Source organism: Vanessa atalanta, chromosome 1, assembly GCF_905147765.1.
Source record: "Vanessa atalanta chromosome 1, ilVanAtal1.2, whole genome shotgun sequence".
Lineage (NCBI taxonomy): Eukaryota > Metazoa > Arthropoda > Insecta > Lepidoptera > Nymphalidae > Vanessa > Vanessa atalanta.
This window is the reverse complement of record NC_061871.1, coordinates 625,503-646,376: the sequence shown is the minus strand read 5'-3', so window position 1 is coordinate 646,376 and position 20,874 is coordinate 625,503. Positions and strand designations below refer to the sequence as shown.

At 35.0% G+C, this 20,874-nt stretch overlaps 1 protein-coding gene across 1 annotated transcript; it reads right to left on the bottom strand.

The window, feature by feature from the left end:
• Positions 1 to 3,603: 3,603 nt before the first annotated feature.
• LOC125076949 (gamma-1-syntrophin) lies at positions 3,604 to 20,499 on the bottom strand. The gene is made up of 12 exons (XM_047688702.1): positions 20,046 to 20,499; positions 17,437 to 17,583; positions 16,665 to 16,824; positions 13,390 to 13,515; positions 12,977 to 13,092; positions 11,196 to 11,328; positions 10,225 to 10,295; positions 10,010 to 10,126; positions 9,438 to 9,836; positions 9,232 to 9,347; positions 9,058 to 9,148; positions 3,604 to 8,532 (listed from the first exon to the last, which is right to left on the bottom strand). The coding sequence occupies exons 1-12, from the start codon at positions 20,079 to 20,081 to the stop codon at positions 8,419 to 8,421; spliced, it is 1,626 nt and encodes a 541-aa protein (XP_047544658.1). The 5' UTR covers positions 20,082 to 20,499; the 3' UTR covers positions 3,604 to 8,418.
• Positions 20,500 to 20,874: the final 375 nt, after the last annotated feature.

Sequence of the window (20,874 nt, the reverse complement as noted above, 5' to 3'; positions counted from 1 at the left end):
ATAAAAACCATGTCAATTGTTTGGCAATTGACAATAATAAATTAACATAACCCATTATAAAGGTAAGATTATTTAAATGGTATATTAAGAAAGTGTTGACTATTAAAAAAAAAATGTCTATTGCCATTTCGATTGACTTTTTCAGAATAGATTAAGTAGCTTAGGTATAGGTAGAAATATACTAATTAATTATAGATTCGCTTTAGCGTTTTTCCTTCTATTAACTGTTTATTTTGATATTTTTCAACATTATTATTATTTACGATTACATTTATTTTTTCTTCTATATTATACATTTCATTTAATTAAAAAAACCCTCTTTACTTTGATATAAACGGTAATTTAAATATACTTAGTAATCTCTGTCGATTATTTGATAATCTTTTTCAAAAACGCGAGTGTCCTTGTAATTTTAAATCTACGCCTTTAGGTCGAAATTGTTAGTATTGCTTTTATTTATATTAGATACAGTTAAGTGGTAACACTTAAATACATAAAGATTATAAATAACACGAGATGCATTGGTATTTGGCTTTATACGGAACATTTGAAATGTTCAGCTCTAAACGTTTATATAGTAGACGTAATATAAGGGATTATATGTCGTATACAATCAATGTATGTAGATTAAATGCTGTTGATCTCATTATTAGGTAATATTACGTGTTCACCTTCCGTGTCGGTATCGACTCGTAACTTAAGTATAGTTTAGAGGCTATGGTATCTAGCGATGGTAAATGTTTTATATACCTTGTCGAGATGTCTGGGCGACGTGAGCGTTGAAGATGTTTAAGATATTTATTTCGTTAGTATATTGTATAAATGTATTTATATACACGTGGAACGGTGGAGACAATTACGAAATTATATCACGTTCAATTTTAAATCACATACCGTGATTTTTGGTCGTTTACTTTCAACACATCATCGAAAATTCTTCTTTAAGTTTATCTAATTCAAAAAAATATATATGATCTCGCAATACATTAGTTGCGTTTCCTCCGAGCGAAGTAGGGGGTATGTGGGACTCACCGGCGCTGAGTGCGCATGAACCTAATAAAAAAATTGAGGTCTTCTTCCCTCCGATAAATCGTTAAACTTTCTTAAAGTCCTTATATTGTTTTCGCAAATAAAAAATAATATGCATATACAAATTGCTTTATATAACAATATTTTATTCGTGTGGCCTTTATATCAAATTACAATATTAAATTCAATTTGTGTACACTAGTACCAGAGGTGTGTGCAATATTTAAGCGAAATTGGTAGAATTATACGGGTTTATAATTGAGTTGCAAGCTACACATATTAATAAGTGAAGTTTGAAAAAAATCTTGTAAAATCCTTCTACGACGTACATAGCGCTTTATTATAAAATATATAATTTTTGATAAATTTTCTTCTTATATACTTATTTTAATATCACATATTAATAAACTTCTAACATAACATATACAAAATGTCTCCATCGATTCACAGCCTATTCAAAGTCACGTGGTGGACAATATTAATAAAGGTTGTGTTGTAGACGTTTAGAATTAAACTAAAGTACTCGTAGGTAGCTTGACATTATTGTCGTCTAGAGTATTGTGGTGTTCTGCCGACCCCTCTCAGTGTTGATCGTTGTAGTAGTTTAGCCCTCCATCTTATACGTCGCTGTTTTATTCATATATATTTTATGTAGGATACTGGCAACATTTTTTAACTAAATTACTGAAAATTACATATATGTTTATATAGATTCAAAATAGACTGATTCATTAGACTTTATTACAGGCATGTTATTAAATAAATTAAAAATATATCTTTTTAATCTGTTATCGTAAATGCCAGTACCGAAAGGGTTTGCCTATTTCTTAGTTCCACGGACGATTTCAATGTGCCAGAACAATAATATTGGACAATAATTTTATATAAAATAAAATATATTATTTGTACATCCTATAGATATATGAAAGTTTGTATTTTTCCATCGTCTAAGGCTTGAGAGCAAACTTCGTAACTTAGAAAATTATTTCATAATTATAAATATTGCATCGAGTAGTAAAAATGGGAAGACTAGCCTTCACAATCGGATAATCGTCACTGACAATAATATTCCAATATAATACGATATGTTTTATATATCCAGAGAACGTATTACCTCTTGCAATAAATTTACTAGGTTAAGTTACGAAATAAATTTAAAATTTTTGAATTATAACTAAAATATACTAAAATGAATATCTATATCCATTTTTACTACTCCGACGTAGATTATAAATAATAATAGTAGTCATGTAATAGACACGCACAAATTATTCTGTACAAAGCTCTGATAAACATTTTCTGTTGATGGATAAATTCTATTTACGTATTGATGTTAAGTGTTGTAGCCGCGGATGTTGCTTTTGTAATCAAAAATGTAATATGTGTTTAGTTGTGTAATAATCTTTTAACCCTATTTATTATAAAACTTACCTCGACTTTGCTTTTGGTAACGTTCATAATTGAAACTCTAACATATTTAAGAATAAAAAAAATCCTTTTCAAGTTTACATCAGTAACTTTTATAATACTGTCTATTAATATGTAAAACTACGTAACATATCATTCAATATCCAATTAAAATCTTTTTGTATGTAGTTTGTTACATTTCATATAAATATATTTACACTTCGTTTAGAATCTCAAAATTATTCCTACGCTTTGTCACGTGTGGTTGTAAACTTGTAACTTACGAGGATATAACCTTTATATTAATAGTTATACATTAAACAGAATTAAAAACAAATACAGGTAAAAAATATTCTACGAATTACCAAAGTCTATTACTAGATAAAATATTAAGTAAAAAAATCATACTAGGACATTTCTAATATTCTAAACCAGATCATATAAAATTTACCAGATTATACTGACAGGTAAATTATTCTGCAGCTTACCTAGTTGACCGAATTGGCAAGCTATTCTAGTAGCTAGTATTGTGTTAACGCGTGGCACAGCGTAAGAATATACACAATTTAAATACATTAAGATATATTTTTCTACTATTAGCTTTCTTTTAAGGATTTTAGAAGTGTTCCTCGCTATTGTGTTAGTTGATTTCTGAAGTCCATAGAGTAAATGTTAGCTGCCGGGAAACCGGTATGGATGTCTCTTAATAGTTTGTGTAGCTCTACTTTGTTCCTCAAGCTTGAATTAAAAGTACTATAAGAAACATTGTGTTTTATTTATATAACCGGTGATTATTTACGTTTACAAGAATTATTCATTACTAATTGACTTTCTTTAATAGTGTTTTTTTAAAAAGAAATAAACCTTCCTAATCCCGTGCCAATAAAGCATTGACAGTACAGAACACTATTGCTCTCTGTCGCACATTGTACAGATAAAAAGGGTACACACCTGTTATGAACTTCTGCTATGATTATTAGTGAGTTTGTTAGTTACGTATTTCGGTTTATTTAAATTGTTTTAGTCATTGCTTTTTGACAATTTTAATATGTAAAAGTAATTCTTGCAAATCATGAAGTTGGCTATAACGTAACATGAAGCGGATAAAACAGTGAAAACTGAAAAAGGTATTATATGGGGTATTAAAACAAACACATAGATTCAGATTAAAATTTTACTAATGGATACATTTTAGTTACATAATCAACAATAGTCATAAATAACTAGGCATTAACAACTAGCTAGTACAAGAATTGTTACAATATCGTTTTATACAATCATTTCACACCACACAAGTTGCATCGGAAATAAATGAGAAATTAATTAACATGAAAACGGATCCATCCATTGTAATAGACAATCGGGTGAGATGTTCTGACGTCATCTCTGACGTCATCTCTGACGTTTACCAAACTGTAGCTTAGACACTTTACTACTAACAGCACAGGATTGTTCATTGATGACGGACAGTGGTATCAATTCTGCTGTACACAATCGATTCATTTGTCTCGAATAAAATGCTATTGATTTTGTATTGCAATATTTTGTTAAGATATTGTGTACAAGAGAATCGGTACTATAAGATCAATAACGACATTTCTATCGTCATATTGGAAAGTTAAAAGACGTTTAAAACCTTACAATATTAGAGAACAGACTGAAGAACTAAGACTGTTTGATGCTGCGATGCTATTATAACAGTGGTCCCATTTATTTTAACCGGAATCACTTACAAATTAGTAACGAACTTAGCATACGCATACGTTGATGTTCAATGAAGATCATGAAATAAACCGTCGCATATGTTTGTTAAAAGGATAATATACTTCCGTTTTCAAGTTACCTAAATTAACAAGAAAATTTTACTCACGCAAGGTAAGTTTCAGAATCGAATTATGGTTCAAAATAATTATGAAATATTACGAAAAACTTCCTTTAATAAATTTTAAAATTAGCTTATTAAAGAATATTATTAATGTTAAATGTAATTTTTTTTTATAATTTTTTTTTTGTATTACTGGATGGTCGTTGTATTTAATAGTTTAATATCGCGCTACATTTCAATTTAGAGAGATTTTCGTTGAAATTAGACATTAAAACAAATGAGAATTCACTTTTCTAGTTCAGTCTTGAGTATTTTCTCTAAATTGACTAACACATTGGCCCTTAATTCCGTTAAAGGCCACAATATATCGATTGTCATATTCACCCTTTACGGAATTTAATACTACACAACAAGCTGCACTTAAAGAACGTTTAAGAATCATTATTTTCATAATATGCAACTTACTTTTAGTTAACAGATTGTATCGTTACTATTTAAGAACTGCAAGGGTTCAAAATAATATTATCATTATCAAATATTCTGGTTTCAATAACTTCATAAATTGGCGGTAAGGTTTTGTCCAAGCCGGTCTGGCTAGGTACCGCTCACTATATATTTTACCGTCAAATTTTCCTTAGTATTTTTGTGTTCCAGTTTTAATGATGAATGAGCCCGTGTGAGTATGGACAGAAGGGACACAACGTCACAGTTCAGGTTAACTTATAGACATTAAAGTAAGTGAAACCAGAATAATTAATAATATAACATTTTTGTACCTTACAAACATTTCGAATCAAACATAATTTTAGTTTTTTACCATAAATTTCACGCACGCAGCGTCACTATCCTGTGTTTACCCTCTACTCATTTGATGCTAATAATTGATTCACAGTAATATAATTGAAAACGAATTGACAGATTCCTTTAACAAGAAACTACGTATTATAGATAACTATTCTCACATCAATACACGATTAATACTGAGTAAATTCATTAAACTCGATTCAGTTACACGACACACGAGGATAGGTAATATTGTCATATTAACATGTCATTAAGCTAAGGTTATCAATTGGCTTTTTAACGGAACCGCGCTCCTACGCCGGGTGCGTGTGCGTGTGCGTGCGTTAGAGCTTAACGCACACACGCATACACTTATACACTTCGATTATTTGTGACACTACGAAATTAGTATGATTTAGTCTAGTTTAGTTTCAATGTGTTCGTTTAGGAGACAATCACAAAACAGTCACATTATGTTTTTTTCCTACGTAACGCACGCCTTGAAATTGACTCTCATCGCACCAACATTATGAATTTCTAAGTTGACTTTTTACATATCGACAAAGATCGCACACCCATTAATATCTATCTGTGTCTATGATTCCGCCCCGAACCATTTCCATAAACACATTTTTTTTATTCACCTAAAGTTATCAAGTAAAATCAAAGGCGACTATTTATGGTATAAACACTGATCTATGGAAATTTACAGAATGCGGGACTGAGAAATAGCTTTTCAAAAATAAACGATCGATTTAGAGGGAAAGTGAAAATTATCTATTAAAATACGGTTTATGCCTAAAGTCTATGCGATTAATTGCCTATAACAGGGGACGAATTCTATTACATTCTGAGGTAACTAATTTATACGGAAAGTTTAAAGTCCAGCGAGCGGTCCTTAAAATTGACTTAACTAACCTACTTCTAATATATCGTTTAACATAATAAATAATTAAATAAGATACATCAAAGATTTAGTAAATACATACGTAACAAGATTGATAAAAAATGCAAGAACATTCTAGAAAGAGAACTCGTCACTAAATAAAACATTGCCCTTTATAAGAATAAATTACAACTATAACTGCAAAAGGTCGTATGTAAAAGTAACGACAGTAAAAAGTGTACGACATTTTTATAAAATTCAGTTAAGTTCTTTTAAAGTTTACATAGATACTTCAAAACATATCGATATTATACTAATACAGTATAAGAAAAAAGTAAAGTACACGACCACACACAATACCATTAGCGTACAGTAGCGAACGTTAGTGCAAAATAGTCAGGAAACTGTAAGGTTTAATTTAAAACTGCCTTAAATCTTTCTTGGCAAAATATTCAGTCATATACTAGTATGTATCTGTTAGGAGAATATTCGATTACCGTCAGAAGAAGCTTGATAATATTCAGTGAAATTATTATATTCACAATCGTGGTAGTCGACTAACAATGGTGTAACGACACAACCCATATAGATACCCCTAGGAGCAGAATTCGTTTACTTCTTTTTATGTACACAATTTTTACATACGACATTTTGGAATATAGCAATCTATCCAATCAAATATATGGGAACCAAACATACAATCCCTCAATTAAAATAATTCATGAATATAAAAGTCCTTACAAACTACAGAACCGATAACCGTCTTATTTATAAACTTCATGTAATTAACACGTTAAGACAATAATTGGTACTTAATTTTGTTTATGATTTCGTTAACTTATTTTTTGTACTAATGATGGACGAACGAATAAAATATTCGATTGATTCGAGTTAAATAATATCGATATTTGTATTATTATAGAGTTTTCAGACTTCACTTGTACTGATGACGATGATGATAATCGTATCGCGTTTTTTGTACATCCGAATGGAATACGTCGTATATTTACGTTTATTTATAAGACGGTTACGCAGTCGATAAAATTTCGCACCACCGATCTCGAAATATAATTTTAAAAGAGCAACACTATCTACTGTATATATATTAATATAGAAACGAATATAAACTACGATTATACGAACACTATTATATATTTAGCCATTTTGCATCAGGCTGATCGATATAAAATATGAAAATATCCTCAACAAAGTAAATTCGGCGTTGAATTTTCGAAATACGATAAGATTTTTAAATATAATTTTACTTAAATTTAATGATATGATGAAAGCGCAATGTTATACGTGTCGAATTCAAATATTCGATTTCGATAAATGTCGCGGAACGATGGACTACTGTCGAAGCAACCATACGGAATGCAAGAGCCGGATACACAGAAGTACCGACGACCGTTAAGAAACGCACTGCACCGTACAGTAGTTCGCGAGTAATGAAGTATAAAATACCGAATTGAGACATACCGATAATATTCATGTATACTATCATTATTTAACACTAGAAAAATAATTACAATGATATCAGTCAAATTATAGCCTCTATGAAATACGTAATGGAAAATTTACCACGAGCTATCATTACAGCGATTAAAAATCTTTGGTGTAACTTTATTACGGATGAGAATAATAATTTGAGCCACATACGAGTAAGCCAATACTAGTATTTAGAGAAACATTCATCGTTATAAAAGATACTGAATCGCCGGCTACCATATTCACGAAACGATTTTTTTCGCCTACGAGGCGTAATTCAATAATAACAAAATAGTCTAAGACTAACAGATAGTAGATTATGACGAAAAGTCAGTTTAGCTTTTACATCCGTGAGCAAAACGAACCGTTTTTGAATGTAGTAACCGCTTATAAAAAAATACAACCTACGATACAATTACAATGGTAATATCATGATCGGGTTTGCGTATTGCCTATAAGTCCCGAACGTATTTGTTAACTTAATAATATAATACTGGTTTTTAAACGAAATTATTGTTAACGATCTAAAATGGTTCAGATTTAGATTCGACACAAAAACATATATTAAATAGTAATCAGATCGAGGCGACTGTGAAGAATGACCACCGCCCTTTTAAAGAATAAATTGACAAAGTTTATACAGTATCATAGTGTTAATAAAAACGTGCAAATTTAAACCTTATCGCTACGGACATAGGATTCCTAAAAGATTGGAAGAAACGTTGGAGATTCACAGGAGTCGATATAGTCTTAAAAATATTCGCTGTTTTAAAACACTTAGGCCTTTTAGATTCCAAGTCATTTTCCGATAATATCGAAACAATATAAAAAAAAAGAAACTTACAGCAAATTTCCTATCATACAGAGGAAACGATAATACAGTGTGTAACAAAACACACCGGTTACCTTTAGAGAATACAAGCCGACATTTGTCACCAGTCAAATACAAAACGGTAACGTACGGAAATGAGTTTAGTTACAGAGTGTACAAGGGGCGGCGCTAGTGGGCGTGCTGGATGGAGGCCAGGAACGCGGGGTCCACGGACGCCACCTTGGCCGTCAGGAAGGCGTGCATGCAGAACAGCAGGCTCTGCAGGATCTGACACTCTAACTCCTGCAACGGACGCGTCGCTAGCTTAAGGATTTAATGAATAAAACACGTGGAAATAAACGGAAGAGAATGAGAAACTTTTCACTGACGTTTTATTTAGAACATTTATATCCAAAAACGACCTTGAATATATCGCAATAGTTTGTTAGCTACGGCATAGTGAGATATATATTGATGATAAAAAAGCGTGGAGTTAATGCTCGTTGCCTTCCAGGCAGGAGACATAACATACATATATAATTGTATTCAACTAACATGACTGTATTTTTAGATATTGAAAAAGAGTAACTATTGAGTTTCTTGCCGGTTCTTCTCGGTAGAATCTACATTCCGAACCGGTGGTAGCTTTACTTTAAATAGTTTGTTAAATGACGCTTCAAGAGTGCTCGTTAAAGTCTACTTGAATAAAGTATACTTAGATTTTGATAAAATTGTGTCTTTAAACGAGTGCAAAAAGACATCGTTAGAAAATGCAAATGTAATTAAAGCTTTTATATGTGTATGAGAAAGTAGTCACTAATTATTTACCTTGGTTTCGATCACTTTTGTTTCGGTGTCTTGGAAATGTAATTTCAGTTTCGATTTGCCATCGTCGCTCGATCCTCTCAACTGAGAAAACCTAAAATCATGGACACAGTCGTATTAGACTCTTAACCTCTATAGAGATATGCTATAGCGAACGGTAAGGCCAAGCGACGGCACCTGTAGGACCACACGGGCGTCGCGCCCGGCGTGCCCTCGCTCAGAGAGAAGCCCGACGACCAGTCCAGCGTGAGCCCCGCCGCTCGGCCCATGTGCACCACCGTAAACGTCTTCTTCTGTAAGGTGAGACAATATCTGCGTTTAGTAGGTCCACGCGGCACTCGTCCGGCCGGGGGGTAGGGGGGGTGGGGGGGCGGGGTACGCACCCCGAGGCGCACGACGGAGGCGACGACGTTGTTGGTCCAGGCGGCGTCGAGGCGCAGCAGGTCGTGGCGCGTCTCGGCGCTGAAGTACCGCGGGCCGGGCGCCGCCAGGCTGCCGGCGCTGGACTGCAGCAGGAAGCAGTGCTGGCGCCAGTCCACCGTCTCGCTCTCCTTCACCGTGCGGAACATCGTCTGGTACACCTTGAGGCTCTCGGGGCACTTGGCCAGCTCGGCCACGTTGGCGGGCGGCACGTCGAACAGCATCACGTCCGTGCCCTTCAGCACGAGGAAGCGCGGCCGGTAGCTCTGCCAGGGCTGCGCCGCCGACACCAGCCCCTCGTGCACCCAGCCCATGTACTCGATGCGCTCGCCGCCCGCCAGGTGCCGGTTGAACAGCTTCATCTGCGGCGGCGACCACACCACTGTCAGATCGTCTACTCGAACTGTTTACTGCGATGAATTACTACTTGACGTGTGAAAAACGACCTAAACACATCCGTGACAGCTACGGCGATGACGCCCTAAGTGAAAGCGAAGTTCTGGTCCCTGTCACGCTCGCGTCGGAGGGGCCGTACCTGCAGGTTGGTGAGGCCGGTGATGTTGTCGGAGATGCTCTTGAGCCAGTGCGACAGCGCGGCGGGGTCGTCCACGTGCAGCACGCCCGAGCTCTGCTGCGGCCGCGCGCCGCGCACCTGCGCGCACGGAGCGTCAGACGAGCGTTACACGAGCGTTAGACGAGCTCGTTTGGGGGAGGGGACTCGAGCACAAAAGTGTTTATCGTTTCACATACCTCAAACGCACCCGGCCTTAGCTTGTCGGTTCCAAAAACGTACCGAGTCACGTAGCCCATCATGAGAGGCACTGAAACAAGTATGATGCGAACGATATCAGTCTTGAGCTACTATGTTCAGTTAGACGATTCGTTGCGACGCATACGGACAATAAGCTTTTAGACGTGGCGAACAAATATTTCGTGAAGTTAGTGCAATCCAATTATACCATTAAACATTTGTCAAAATGTTACGATAGGTGTGATTAATTGAGAATTAATAACGACAAATTTATCAATCAGAACGTGAAAATGAAAATAAAGCATTAATTTCTTCTTTGCTATAAAATTAAACTTAATTTCAAACCATTTTATTCCTGCAAAAAAACAGTTTACAGTCATTTTAGTGACGTCATATTGATAAAAACAACAGTTGTGTATGTACGATTGGCACTCATTCAATGTTAACAGCTACGGGAAATAGTGAATTACAATCACTATCGTTTGAGTGTAATGTAAAAATACTAGTATTAAAACTCCAGAAAAATTGTTTATCAACGTGCCAGATGATATTGAAATGACAGTTTTTACCTATCTGACGCCTCGCCATAGCGGCTCGTGTTTTAAGTCACTCGATATACAGACTAAAAATTATGATTTCATTTTAATGTTTGGACTCAAAATCAAAATATTCAAGTATACTTTACATACATTTTAATTTTTATTAAATTTATTTATTTATTTTTCACTACCGAAAACACCATTGTTTCCACATGCGAAATTAGATACACTTCTGATTATTTTTGTGTTATTTTGCTCTACATCACGTAATGTCGTGTGTGAACTTTACGGTTTCGGTGTAACCGTGTTTACCAAGCGCCTACGGGGTGCCGGAGCCAGCGGCGTGTCGGCATGCAGTGTGTGCGTGCGTGTGCGTGTGCGTGTGTGCGTGCGTGTGCGTGTGCGTGTGCGTGCGTGCGTGTGGGGCTCACCGGACACGACGTCGACCCACTCGCGCGCGGCGTCGGGCAGGCGGTCGGACGCGACGGAGGGCGGACGCGAGCCGCGCGCCGAGCCCGCCGCGCTGCCCGGCCGGCTGCCCTCCTCGCACTCGCCCCACGCGCTCTGCGCGCCACGGTTGGTGAGAGAGTTACTACCGCGCGACTAGGACTACTGGCTCCTCGGATAGACACATAGAAACGATTCCTATGGACGTCTAGTGAGGACCGATGAATTTTACACATTACAGAAGGAGTTAGGTTTGTATGTTGATGGTTTTAAGACATAATCCCTGAAAATTGCTAATGCGCGCGGCCGTTACTGTGATGACGTAATCTCGTGACAGTCGTTCGCGTTTCAAAAATTAAAATAATTATTTTACTAATCTTATATAGCAATCTTCATTGTAATCGCCAATCTCTTTAATCAACACACGACATCCATAATTTCCAGTACACATATAATAAAATCGTACCTGAACGAAATCTGTACATGGAAGATATTTGAGAAAAAATTGTACTGCGGGTATTTATTATCGCAATAGACCACAAAAAATTGATTTTTAGAATTTTTGTTTCTTTGTCTGTCTATGTGTACCGTTCCGTGTTTGTTACCGCTAATCTCGGAAACGGCTTTACCGATTTAGATGCGGTTTTTGCGAAAAAAAAGATAAGGACAATTTAAAAAAATATACAACTAAATATTTGTTGTAAAAATTAAAAAAAAAATGTAGATTTCAGAGATTTAGAAAATACAAATATATTCCAATCTTAGTTGAATTCTCTTTGATGTAGTCGGACATATTAAATAGGGTTCAGCTTAGGCTGATTTCCTGCTGGTTCGTGGTTTGATTGCCTTATCTTCTATCTATATATTAATTATTTTAATTTATTTATATAGGACCTGACTGACTGATCATCACCGAGCGTAAACTAGTAGTGGTGGTGGTGAGTAGGATCTTTTTATTGAGGAGACACCCACTAATGAAGGAATTTTGGAAACTCTACCTCTGAGGGATGAAATAAGGGTTGAAAGTTAGTATGGAAATCAGTAATTTTTTGAAGCTAGATATATAAAATGAAACTTTATTTTTGGGATGTTTATCAAAAATGAGTAGATACGTATTTTAGTGTTTCTGGATATTCTAGCCCTAAGGGGATATAGATGTTTAAATATATAGATTAGTCTTGACGAAGAGTGAATTTTTGAGGTTAAAAGATTGGCGTGCCAATAATGACACTGGGGGATTTAAGACCTCCAAAATTATGTAACGTAACTAGACTAATAGATACGGTACTCCATCGTAATGTCATAGTTGCTACAGTTATCACTGAGTGGTTTACAAAGAGGTCTTAAATAATTATTAATTAGCCTGTTCCACCAATTTCCAAATTCCACGTGAGCAAAGCTGCGGGCAACAGTTAGAAAAAAAAAAAATTCGCAGGCTGAGCCGTGACCTCCACCTTAGATACAAAGGCATATAACAAATATTTGATTTCATTCATACGTATATATACTCGCAACTTATTCCCATACGAATAGACAGATCACGTATTACGCTGCTGACCCTATCCATCCAATTATTTTGAAATTAATTCAATTACGTATTACGAATACTTTTTGTGCTAGCTGTATTTCTAAGTTACGGATAATGTCCCGACGTTCATTCCAGCGCATTAGCAATTCGCGGGAATTGTAAGAAAAATAACAAATGAAATAACGATGACATGTGTAGCTCAGAATGGGAATCGTAGTAGACGAATCGATAGGTTACCTGCCATCCGCCGTTCGTTTCGCCGTGACGCTCGTTGTTACAATTCGCATCGACCTTGTTATGTAGAGAGGGGTGCTCGTCTCCCGTACTACTGTCCGTATCGGACGCGCCATCGGCTGCTTATGAAAAAGAAAAATATATCGCGCAGTGGTTAGAACGCGTACATCCCGACCGATGAATTCGGGTTCGAACCCAGCCAACTCCACCGAAAATCCATGCGTTTAATTTGTATAATTTATCTTATTATTAATATATCTTATCTCGAGCTTGACGGTGAACGAAAACATCGTAATGAAACCTGCACGTGTCAAATTTCAATGAAATTCTGCCGTCCGTATCCACCGACCGACATCGGAGCAGCGTGGTGAAATAAGATCGAAAACCCTTCTCCTCGGAAGGGAGGGGCGCGGCACCTTGCTTCTGCAGGAAGGGCGTGGCGGCGCGGTAGTGCTTGACGGTGAGCACGACGATGTCGCCCGCGTTGCGCAGGATGTTCACGGCGTCGTCGTGCTTGCACGCCGTTATGTACTCGCCGTTCACTGAAACACGCTTCCTGTTCACTTCTTGGGCAAACTCATACTCAGCCTTCCTCATCGCACGATACACCCACACGACCCACCAAGCTGCGCACATAGTGCACAAGGAACAAAATACAACTCTACATGTAATACCTAGCTTTCATTGTACGATGGAACGGCAAATCCAACCCGACAAGAAACAGTTCAGGCGCAAGTCCGACGACTTTATGGACTTTCCATTGGCGAATCCTTTAAAATGTTACTTCGCCTTTTCATTTCTGTAATGGTTTAAGTCTAAATCACACCTCACACCGTCAATCATGGGCTTAACGGATGACGTATTAATAGTTCAGTGGTTAGGGCTTTGTGCAAGCCCGTCTGGGCAGGTCGTCATCAGATACACTACCGCCAAGCAACAATAATACGTATTGTTGTATTCCGGTTTGAAGGGTGATAACATCTTAGTTCCCAAGGTTGGTGGCACATTGGCGATGTAAGGAATGGCTAATATTTCTAACAGCGCCATTGTATGAGGGTAGTGGCGACCACTTACTATCAAGTGGTCCATTTGCTCGTCCTCCTACCTATATCTTACTACTTACTACTGATTCGTAACAATTTCGCATATTTAAAATGAATTACTTATATCCTAGAAAATGACAATACATCTAGAATGTACGTAGATAAATTCATTCAATCCAATTAAAGGGTGTGCCACACTTTATCTAGATCATGAAACTATAAAGGCTTATAAAAACCTACAAGTGTAACTCGGATAGGCTTTTCATACAAGTTACTAGCAGCGGAAATTCAATACATTTAATTAGTTCTGCGCGTTTATTAAACATTCTCTACACATACGGAAATAATATTTTTCCAAGTTTCAACCGTATTATCATCAAATAATATGAGAACGGAGCTTGTCGTTTTTTTCAGCATACAATGACACAACGTTTTGTGGTGGTGGTTGGTGGTTAGTACTGTACACAAGGTAAAATTGATAGTCCAGTCAAATTATTTTCGGCTAAGAAAATAGTGCAAAAGTTTTTTACAACTCAATTTTTGAGTTACAAAAATTTTTGGGATGCTGAAAACGAATTTTAACTAGGAAGTGTTTCCTTCTGATATGAATAACCTCATAATTTTCGATATTTGTGAGTTTTCGCATTTGCATTGCATAAAATTACAAGAAACTAAAAATTTACATGATCTTTTATGTGGGATAACATTACCATAAAATTGGGATCCATCAATACCATGTATGCAAAAAATGTTATGATAGATCAAAGTTTGCGAAATGGGTTTTTCGGATTTTTTTAGAAAAGGAGTTATAAACAAGAATTGCCCCAACAATTTTGCCCCTGACATTCACATTTCAGAGAAACAGCGATCCAAGAATTTACTAAAGTTGTATTTCTTATAACACGTACACATTTCACGATAGTGTACTTGTGTTCTGTGCTAGTCTTATTTTGGAATGACCTTCATGGTGAAAACCGGTTAGGAGAACATCATCATCAAATCGCACATAAATTTTAAAATCATTAAATACACAGCTCATAAACATTACATTAATTCTCAAAAGTCAAAAAATAAATACACAATTTCAAGAACACGAAATAAAAATTTCATTAAAAGTTAAAGATAAAAAAAAAAAAATACATTTTCGTTCATCTCAAAGTAAAATTTCCGCGAGCCACTTGTCTGCCATGAGCAATAAAAATGTTCATTACATAAATAATTCTAGGGACCGACATTTCAAATAATTAAATTATCTTTTACAGCGGTGGCTCGGCTGTGAATGTTGCTTCTAATTAGGGACACTTTACAACTAACTGCACTCAATTGAGTAACGAGCTACATTAAGAACATATAAAAGTATTAAAACCATATTTACTACTAGAACGAATTAGAGGATTATTTAATAATCCTCATTCATTCACGTTATTTCTCAAGTATTCTCGTCTTTTTTTTTTAGAATGGACTGTATCATAGCCGTTGAGAATCTCAAGCGAATCCGTATTCATTATTAAATAATAAAAATAAAAATTTACTTATTGCAATAGACTATTATAAAGCTACCGCCAGTTATAATAATAAATAAATATTGGACAACATCACATACATTACTCTGATCCCAATGTAAGTAGTTAAAGCACTTGTGTTATGAAAAATCAGAAGTAACGACGGTACCACAAACATCCAGACCCAAGACAACATAGAAAACTAATGAACTTTTCTACGTCGACTCGGCCGGGAATCGAACCCGGGACCTCAGAGTAGCGTACCCATGAAAACCGGTGTACACACTACTCGACCACGGAGGTAAAAACCAGTTCGGAAGGACCGGGAAAAAACTCATTGTATCCTCCTCTTGCGGTACGATTAAAAGTGAAATTATAGAGTATCAAAGAATGGTTGGATATTCTAGTATTTTGTAATGATTAATTTCACTCTGGGAAAGTTCCAACAATGGAAGAGTAGGCGAGTAGGTGAAAGTTTTTACAACAATAATAATCACATTCAACGATGCATTCAGTAGCAGGTACGCTAAGATATGATAGCTTTATCGGTGAACCGAATTCTAAGTAAAATGTCTAAAAAACGTATTCATCAATGTGAAAATGTCATAATTGGAACATTATTTTGTAAAATCCTTTGTTTTAACTGACTATCTATGCACAGCCAAAACTAAGACAAGTAGAAAGTTGAAATGCACTCCCCTAAGATAGGACTGGATATTTTGGTATGAATGGTTAAGTTAGTGAGGATATAAAATGTTGTAATGAATTTAAATCACGAATAAGCCAGTATAATCTCTACACAGTACAAAGTCGCTTAGATACTTTCAACAACGCAACGGATTTTATTCGAGAGGAAGGTTTAGATGTATTACAGATACCTATTAAAGTAGAGAAATGCCGAAAACTTTCAATCTTGCCTTTCCTAGTCGGTAAAAACAATATTTTTGCTTCAATCTAAAAGTTGTAAATATACCCTTATTGTACACCTGTATAGCCGGGACGTAGATAGTAAGACAAAACATCGTAAGGGTATAAGAAACAGTTTCTATAGGAAGTGATAAACATTTAATATCAGGTATTTTCCTGTCGTCTTACCCGTAAGCAATAAAAAATATACATAAAGAGGCAATAGACATAACGCGTTACCTTTAATAACAGCGTCACCCACAAAAAGCTGGCCCGTTTGATCCGCTGCTTGGTCTTTGTATATCTTGGAGATTAGTATGGGCAACTTATGTTCTGCCCCACCCTTTATACTGAGCCCCAATCCGCCAACTTTCTGTCTAGTTATTTGGACCATACGCTCCTGGAAAAATTTACACTGCACCTTTAAATAATTCTCCTCCGAAAAATATTGGATAACATTTATTGCATAGGCAGTAATTGAAAACCCATGCGATTGTTAATAAGACACTTTTTAACTTATTGTTAACTGACACACAAAAAAGGGGTTGTTTCATCGAAGCCATGCCACTGAATCAAAGTCATATTTGTTATTGAAAGACAATATTAGAAAAAAAAATAATAAGTTCAATAGGTTAGGTTGGCGCCAACAAGTTTTCCTTCGTGGCACACATATTGGGATGCGTGGCATCAGAGTAGGTAAGCAACATCAAATTCATCATCGAATATAGAAGCATTAAGTACCTACGTCACGCTCGGGAATGACCGGCAAAAGAAACGTAACGCACTATACATATGTATTATAAGCTGCTTAAAAAGATTATAAAATCGTCACGCATTCAAACGTTAAAGTTAATAAGACTATGTGTAAAATCTTTTAATAGTAATAAATATATAACCACATAATAATTTAGTCTGAGCGAAAATTCGGAAAAAGGAGCAATGGACACTAGCTACCAAATGTTATCGTAATGAAAACCAAGGATTCCTTTATGTTAATAAATAACGTGTTTACCCTAGCATGAGGCACACTCTTGTCTCGGGGCGGCTGCGGGGGTATGACGACCTCCCTCTGCACCGTCACCGACTCCATGGTGAGGACGAGCCGCGCCAGCCGCGGCCGCGACTTGCCGTCTGACACTTGCACCATGCCTGTGCGGATCTGAAACATACATCAAGGAATGTTGCAACTACTGGGATAATGATCAATTGAAATTATAATCTGAACCATATAAATCTGATACTTAAGCGTTATAACACTTGTGAAAATGAATCTCTTAAAAAGGTAATATTCGAGATAAAATATTGTACGGATATTAGTCATTATTTAAAATAATCGTATGTTCAATGCAGGTTCCTAAAATACTCCAATATTTAAACAAAAAGGGAAGGTTTCCGTATTGTGTTCCGATATCCCATCCCATAAGGTAGCGTTAAAGTCTAGTATTTAAGATTTTAATTTATAATTGTATCTCTCAATAACTCTTAGTGCGGTTCTATGGGTGCTTTATAATATATGAACAAGATCACTCAAAGGTAAATTGTTTTAGTACATTAAAACTGTATTCATATCAGGTAAGCCGTTTCTGAATTTAGAGGTAACCTACACAGAAAAAACAGGTAAAACTCTAAAATAATTGTTAGGTGGAACCCATTTTCATTGCACTAGTAGGTAAATAAAATTTTTATTCTTTAATTAGTACCATGTACACACATTAATTACTAAGTATTTTAATATATATATATATATATATATATATATATATATGGATATAATTGCTTTATTAACTCACACTGGTTAACCTTATGTCAGTCAATCTGTGTGCTAATAAATGCTAATATTAGACTTAATGATTTAATGTGACTGATTTTATCAACAACATCAAGAAGATTCCTTCCATGATATAATTTAGAAAAAAATTAATTTCTATTTATTTTTAATAATTAAACTTGCAAGACATTCCATTTATTTCATTTAACATCTCGCTTCAAGCAGTTTCAAATGATAGTACATTAAACAAATATAAATGAGAAAAACAATTGAGTCCACAACCAACAGGTTACAGTAATCACAGCATAATGTAGGTTCCGTCATGCCACTTCTAACGATAGTTTACCGGAGCTATGATTGTTAAGAATATAGGTGAAGGCCAGACTACTAGAGAAACGTAACTTTATAAATGTGTATAGTTTGCATTTCCACTTTCTATTGTAGCATCGTTCTTGATTTAAAACTTACATCTTCATTTATGCTTTTGATATTGCAGAAACTTGAATAAAGGGAAAATGAATGTGAAAATTTATTACATTTGGTTTTATTTGTACCATGAAAAATTTATGTCACTAACATTTTGATTATCCTATCCAATACAGTATAGTATGAAGGAGGTTCTTCTTACAGAAAAATAATTAAAAAATTATTTCCATTTTTAAAGCATGGTATCGACCTTCTGTTCTTACCATACGATAGTGAATATAATAAGCCTGAAGTAGATAGATAGCTAGCAAGCCCATTTGAGTAGATTTTATAATTATTCCAGTTGTCTAACAAATTTATTATTCACCTATCTAGGTGAGAGTGTAATTACAAGCATAAGGAACAAAATATTACCTTGTGTTTACCTCTTTGACAATATAAGAATGGTTCCTATTTTGTAAATTGTCAGCACAGTGGTCCAATTGTCTAAATTCCTAAATAACAATATTTAACATGTTCTAGTCATAAATTGTGTGTTAAGTATTTTATTGTGAAAGGAAACTTTTTTTACGTCATACATAGAGGCGGTCTGGTAAATCGGCTACCTGATGGTATGTGGCCTCCACTGTCCACAGACAGATTGGTACTGTAAGAAATTTTTTTTCATTCCTAACATTAACAATGGTCGACCAAAATTGGGAACTAAGACGTTATGTCCATTATTCCTGTAGCTTCACTGACCCTTTAAACCAGAACAAAACAATTCTAAAATAATATTGCTGTTTGGTGGTAAAATATCTGATGAATATACAGTACCTACTTAATCAGGCACAAAGTCATGCCACCAATTGTAATTGTAAATACAAATCAATCGGAGATTTAGTATATTCTAATTATATTATTAAATAAAGATACAAAAGCACCGAGTGTTACGAATAATTAAGGCATTTGTAATAGATACATTTAAAGCTACAAGGATAAAGATAATTAAGTAATTTTGTAAGTAGCTTCCCAAATGTATGATAACTAATGGCATTGCATTAGAGAACTGGTTACTTAAAAACTAAGTTTGTTTTAAGATAATATTTTTTGTTAACTTTATTTAAACATTTATGCTATTAAATTGTAAATATTAATTAATAGATTCCAATTGATACAATTATTTGCTGTTATATTAATTGATAATATAAACTTGTGAAATGTTTTTCATTGTTTGAGAGCTTGACTCAGTAGGGGGTAAATTTCTATTAAAGTGGCTCACTTGCAGTCCAAAGGTAATTTCCTATTTTATTTTAAATTTATTATTAAACCCTTAATACATGAACAGAAAAAGAATTGTTTTCCATTTCTGTTTTAATAGTCGAAAAAGTAAAAAAAAAATAACATAATGGGCGTTATATTATCTTATAATAATTTTAAGCTCTTACCTTTTCATCTTTCCTCTCCTCGATGGGTGTCATCATTGTGGATAATACACCATAACGAAATAACAGATTTTAATCTAATAATTACCAAACGGCACAAAACTCAATGATTTGTTCTCTTGTCATTCTTATTCACTCTCTGATAAGTTTCAAGGGATCATTACTAATTACTCGGACACTGACCTCTCACTATTACTATTAATTATTTACGAGATTCACATAACAAATACGAAAAACAGGTCACTGGCTTACAATAAATCAATAGACGTGAGTGGAACCAAAACAATCCGCAGTTTATTGAATATTTTTTTGATTTATTACAATAATATCGGAACAAAATGTAAATGTTTCATAGTAGCTTATTGACACTATTGTTCCTAATACTTAATAGGCCTCTAAATCGTATCAATAAATGGTTTTATGATACGTTTTTATGAACGACATACAATCTCCACAACGGCTAAGTTGCCACTGAGCAGAAGTTGCCAGTACAAAATTGACACTGTTTTGTCAGGAGTTTAAAATACAGCGACAACACATTCTGGTTTTTGTCATTAATGTTTTTTTTTATGTGCGTAGTGTTATAGATAAAATAATTATGATGTATTTACATTATTTTTTTTATCCATACAACAAACTACTAAGGCAAAAAACCGTGCACTAAACTGAATTAAACCGCCATTTTTTGTGGGCTCGGAATGTATGGTCCACATTGACGCACTTCTTAATTTGTTAAAAATGTTCGTTGTGTTTTATTTGGATATGTAAGCTTAATTGATTAAATAGTTTACTTCAACATTACTTTGGTGGTATATTTATGTTAAGATAAATT

What these genes read in the sequence shown, in the direction of transcription:
- LOC125076949 (XM_047688702.1), bottom strand. Translation starts at nt 20,081, where the DNA reads ATGATGACACCCATCGAGGAGAGGAAAGATGAAAAG. An exon ending in GTGGGTCGACGTCGTGTCCG is followed by an intron (nt 10,296 to 11,195) that starts GTGAGCCCCACA and finishes TACTTGTTTCAG; the next exon opens with TGCCTCTCATGATGGGCTAC. An exon ending in CCGGCCTCACCAACCTGCAG is followed by an intron (nt 9,837 to 10,009) that starts GTACGGCCCCTC and finishes TCGCCGCCGCAG; the next exon opens with ATGAAGCTGTTCAACCGGCA.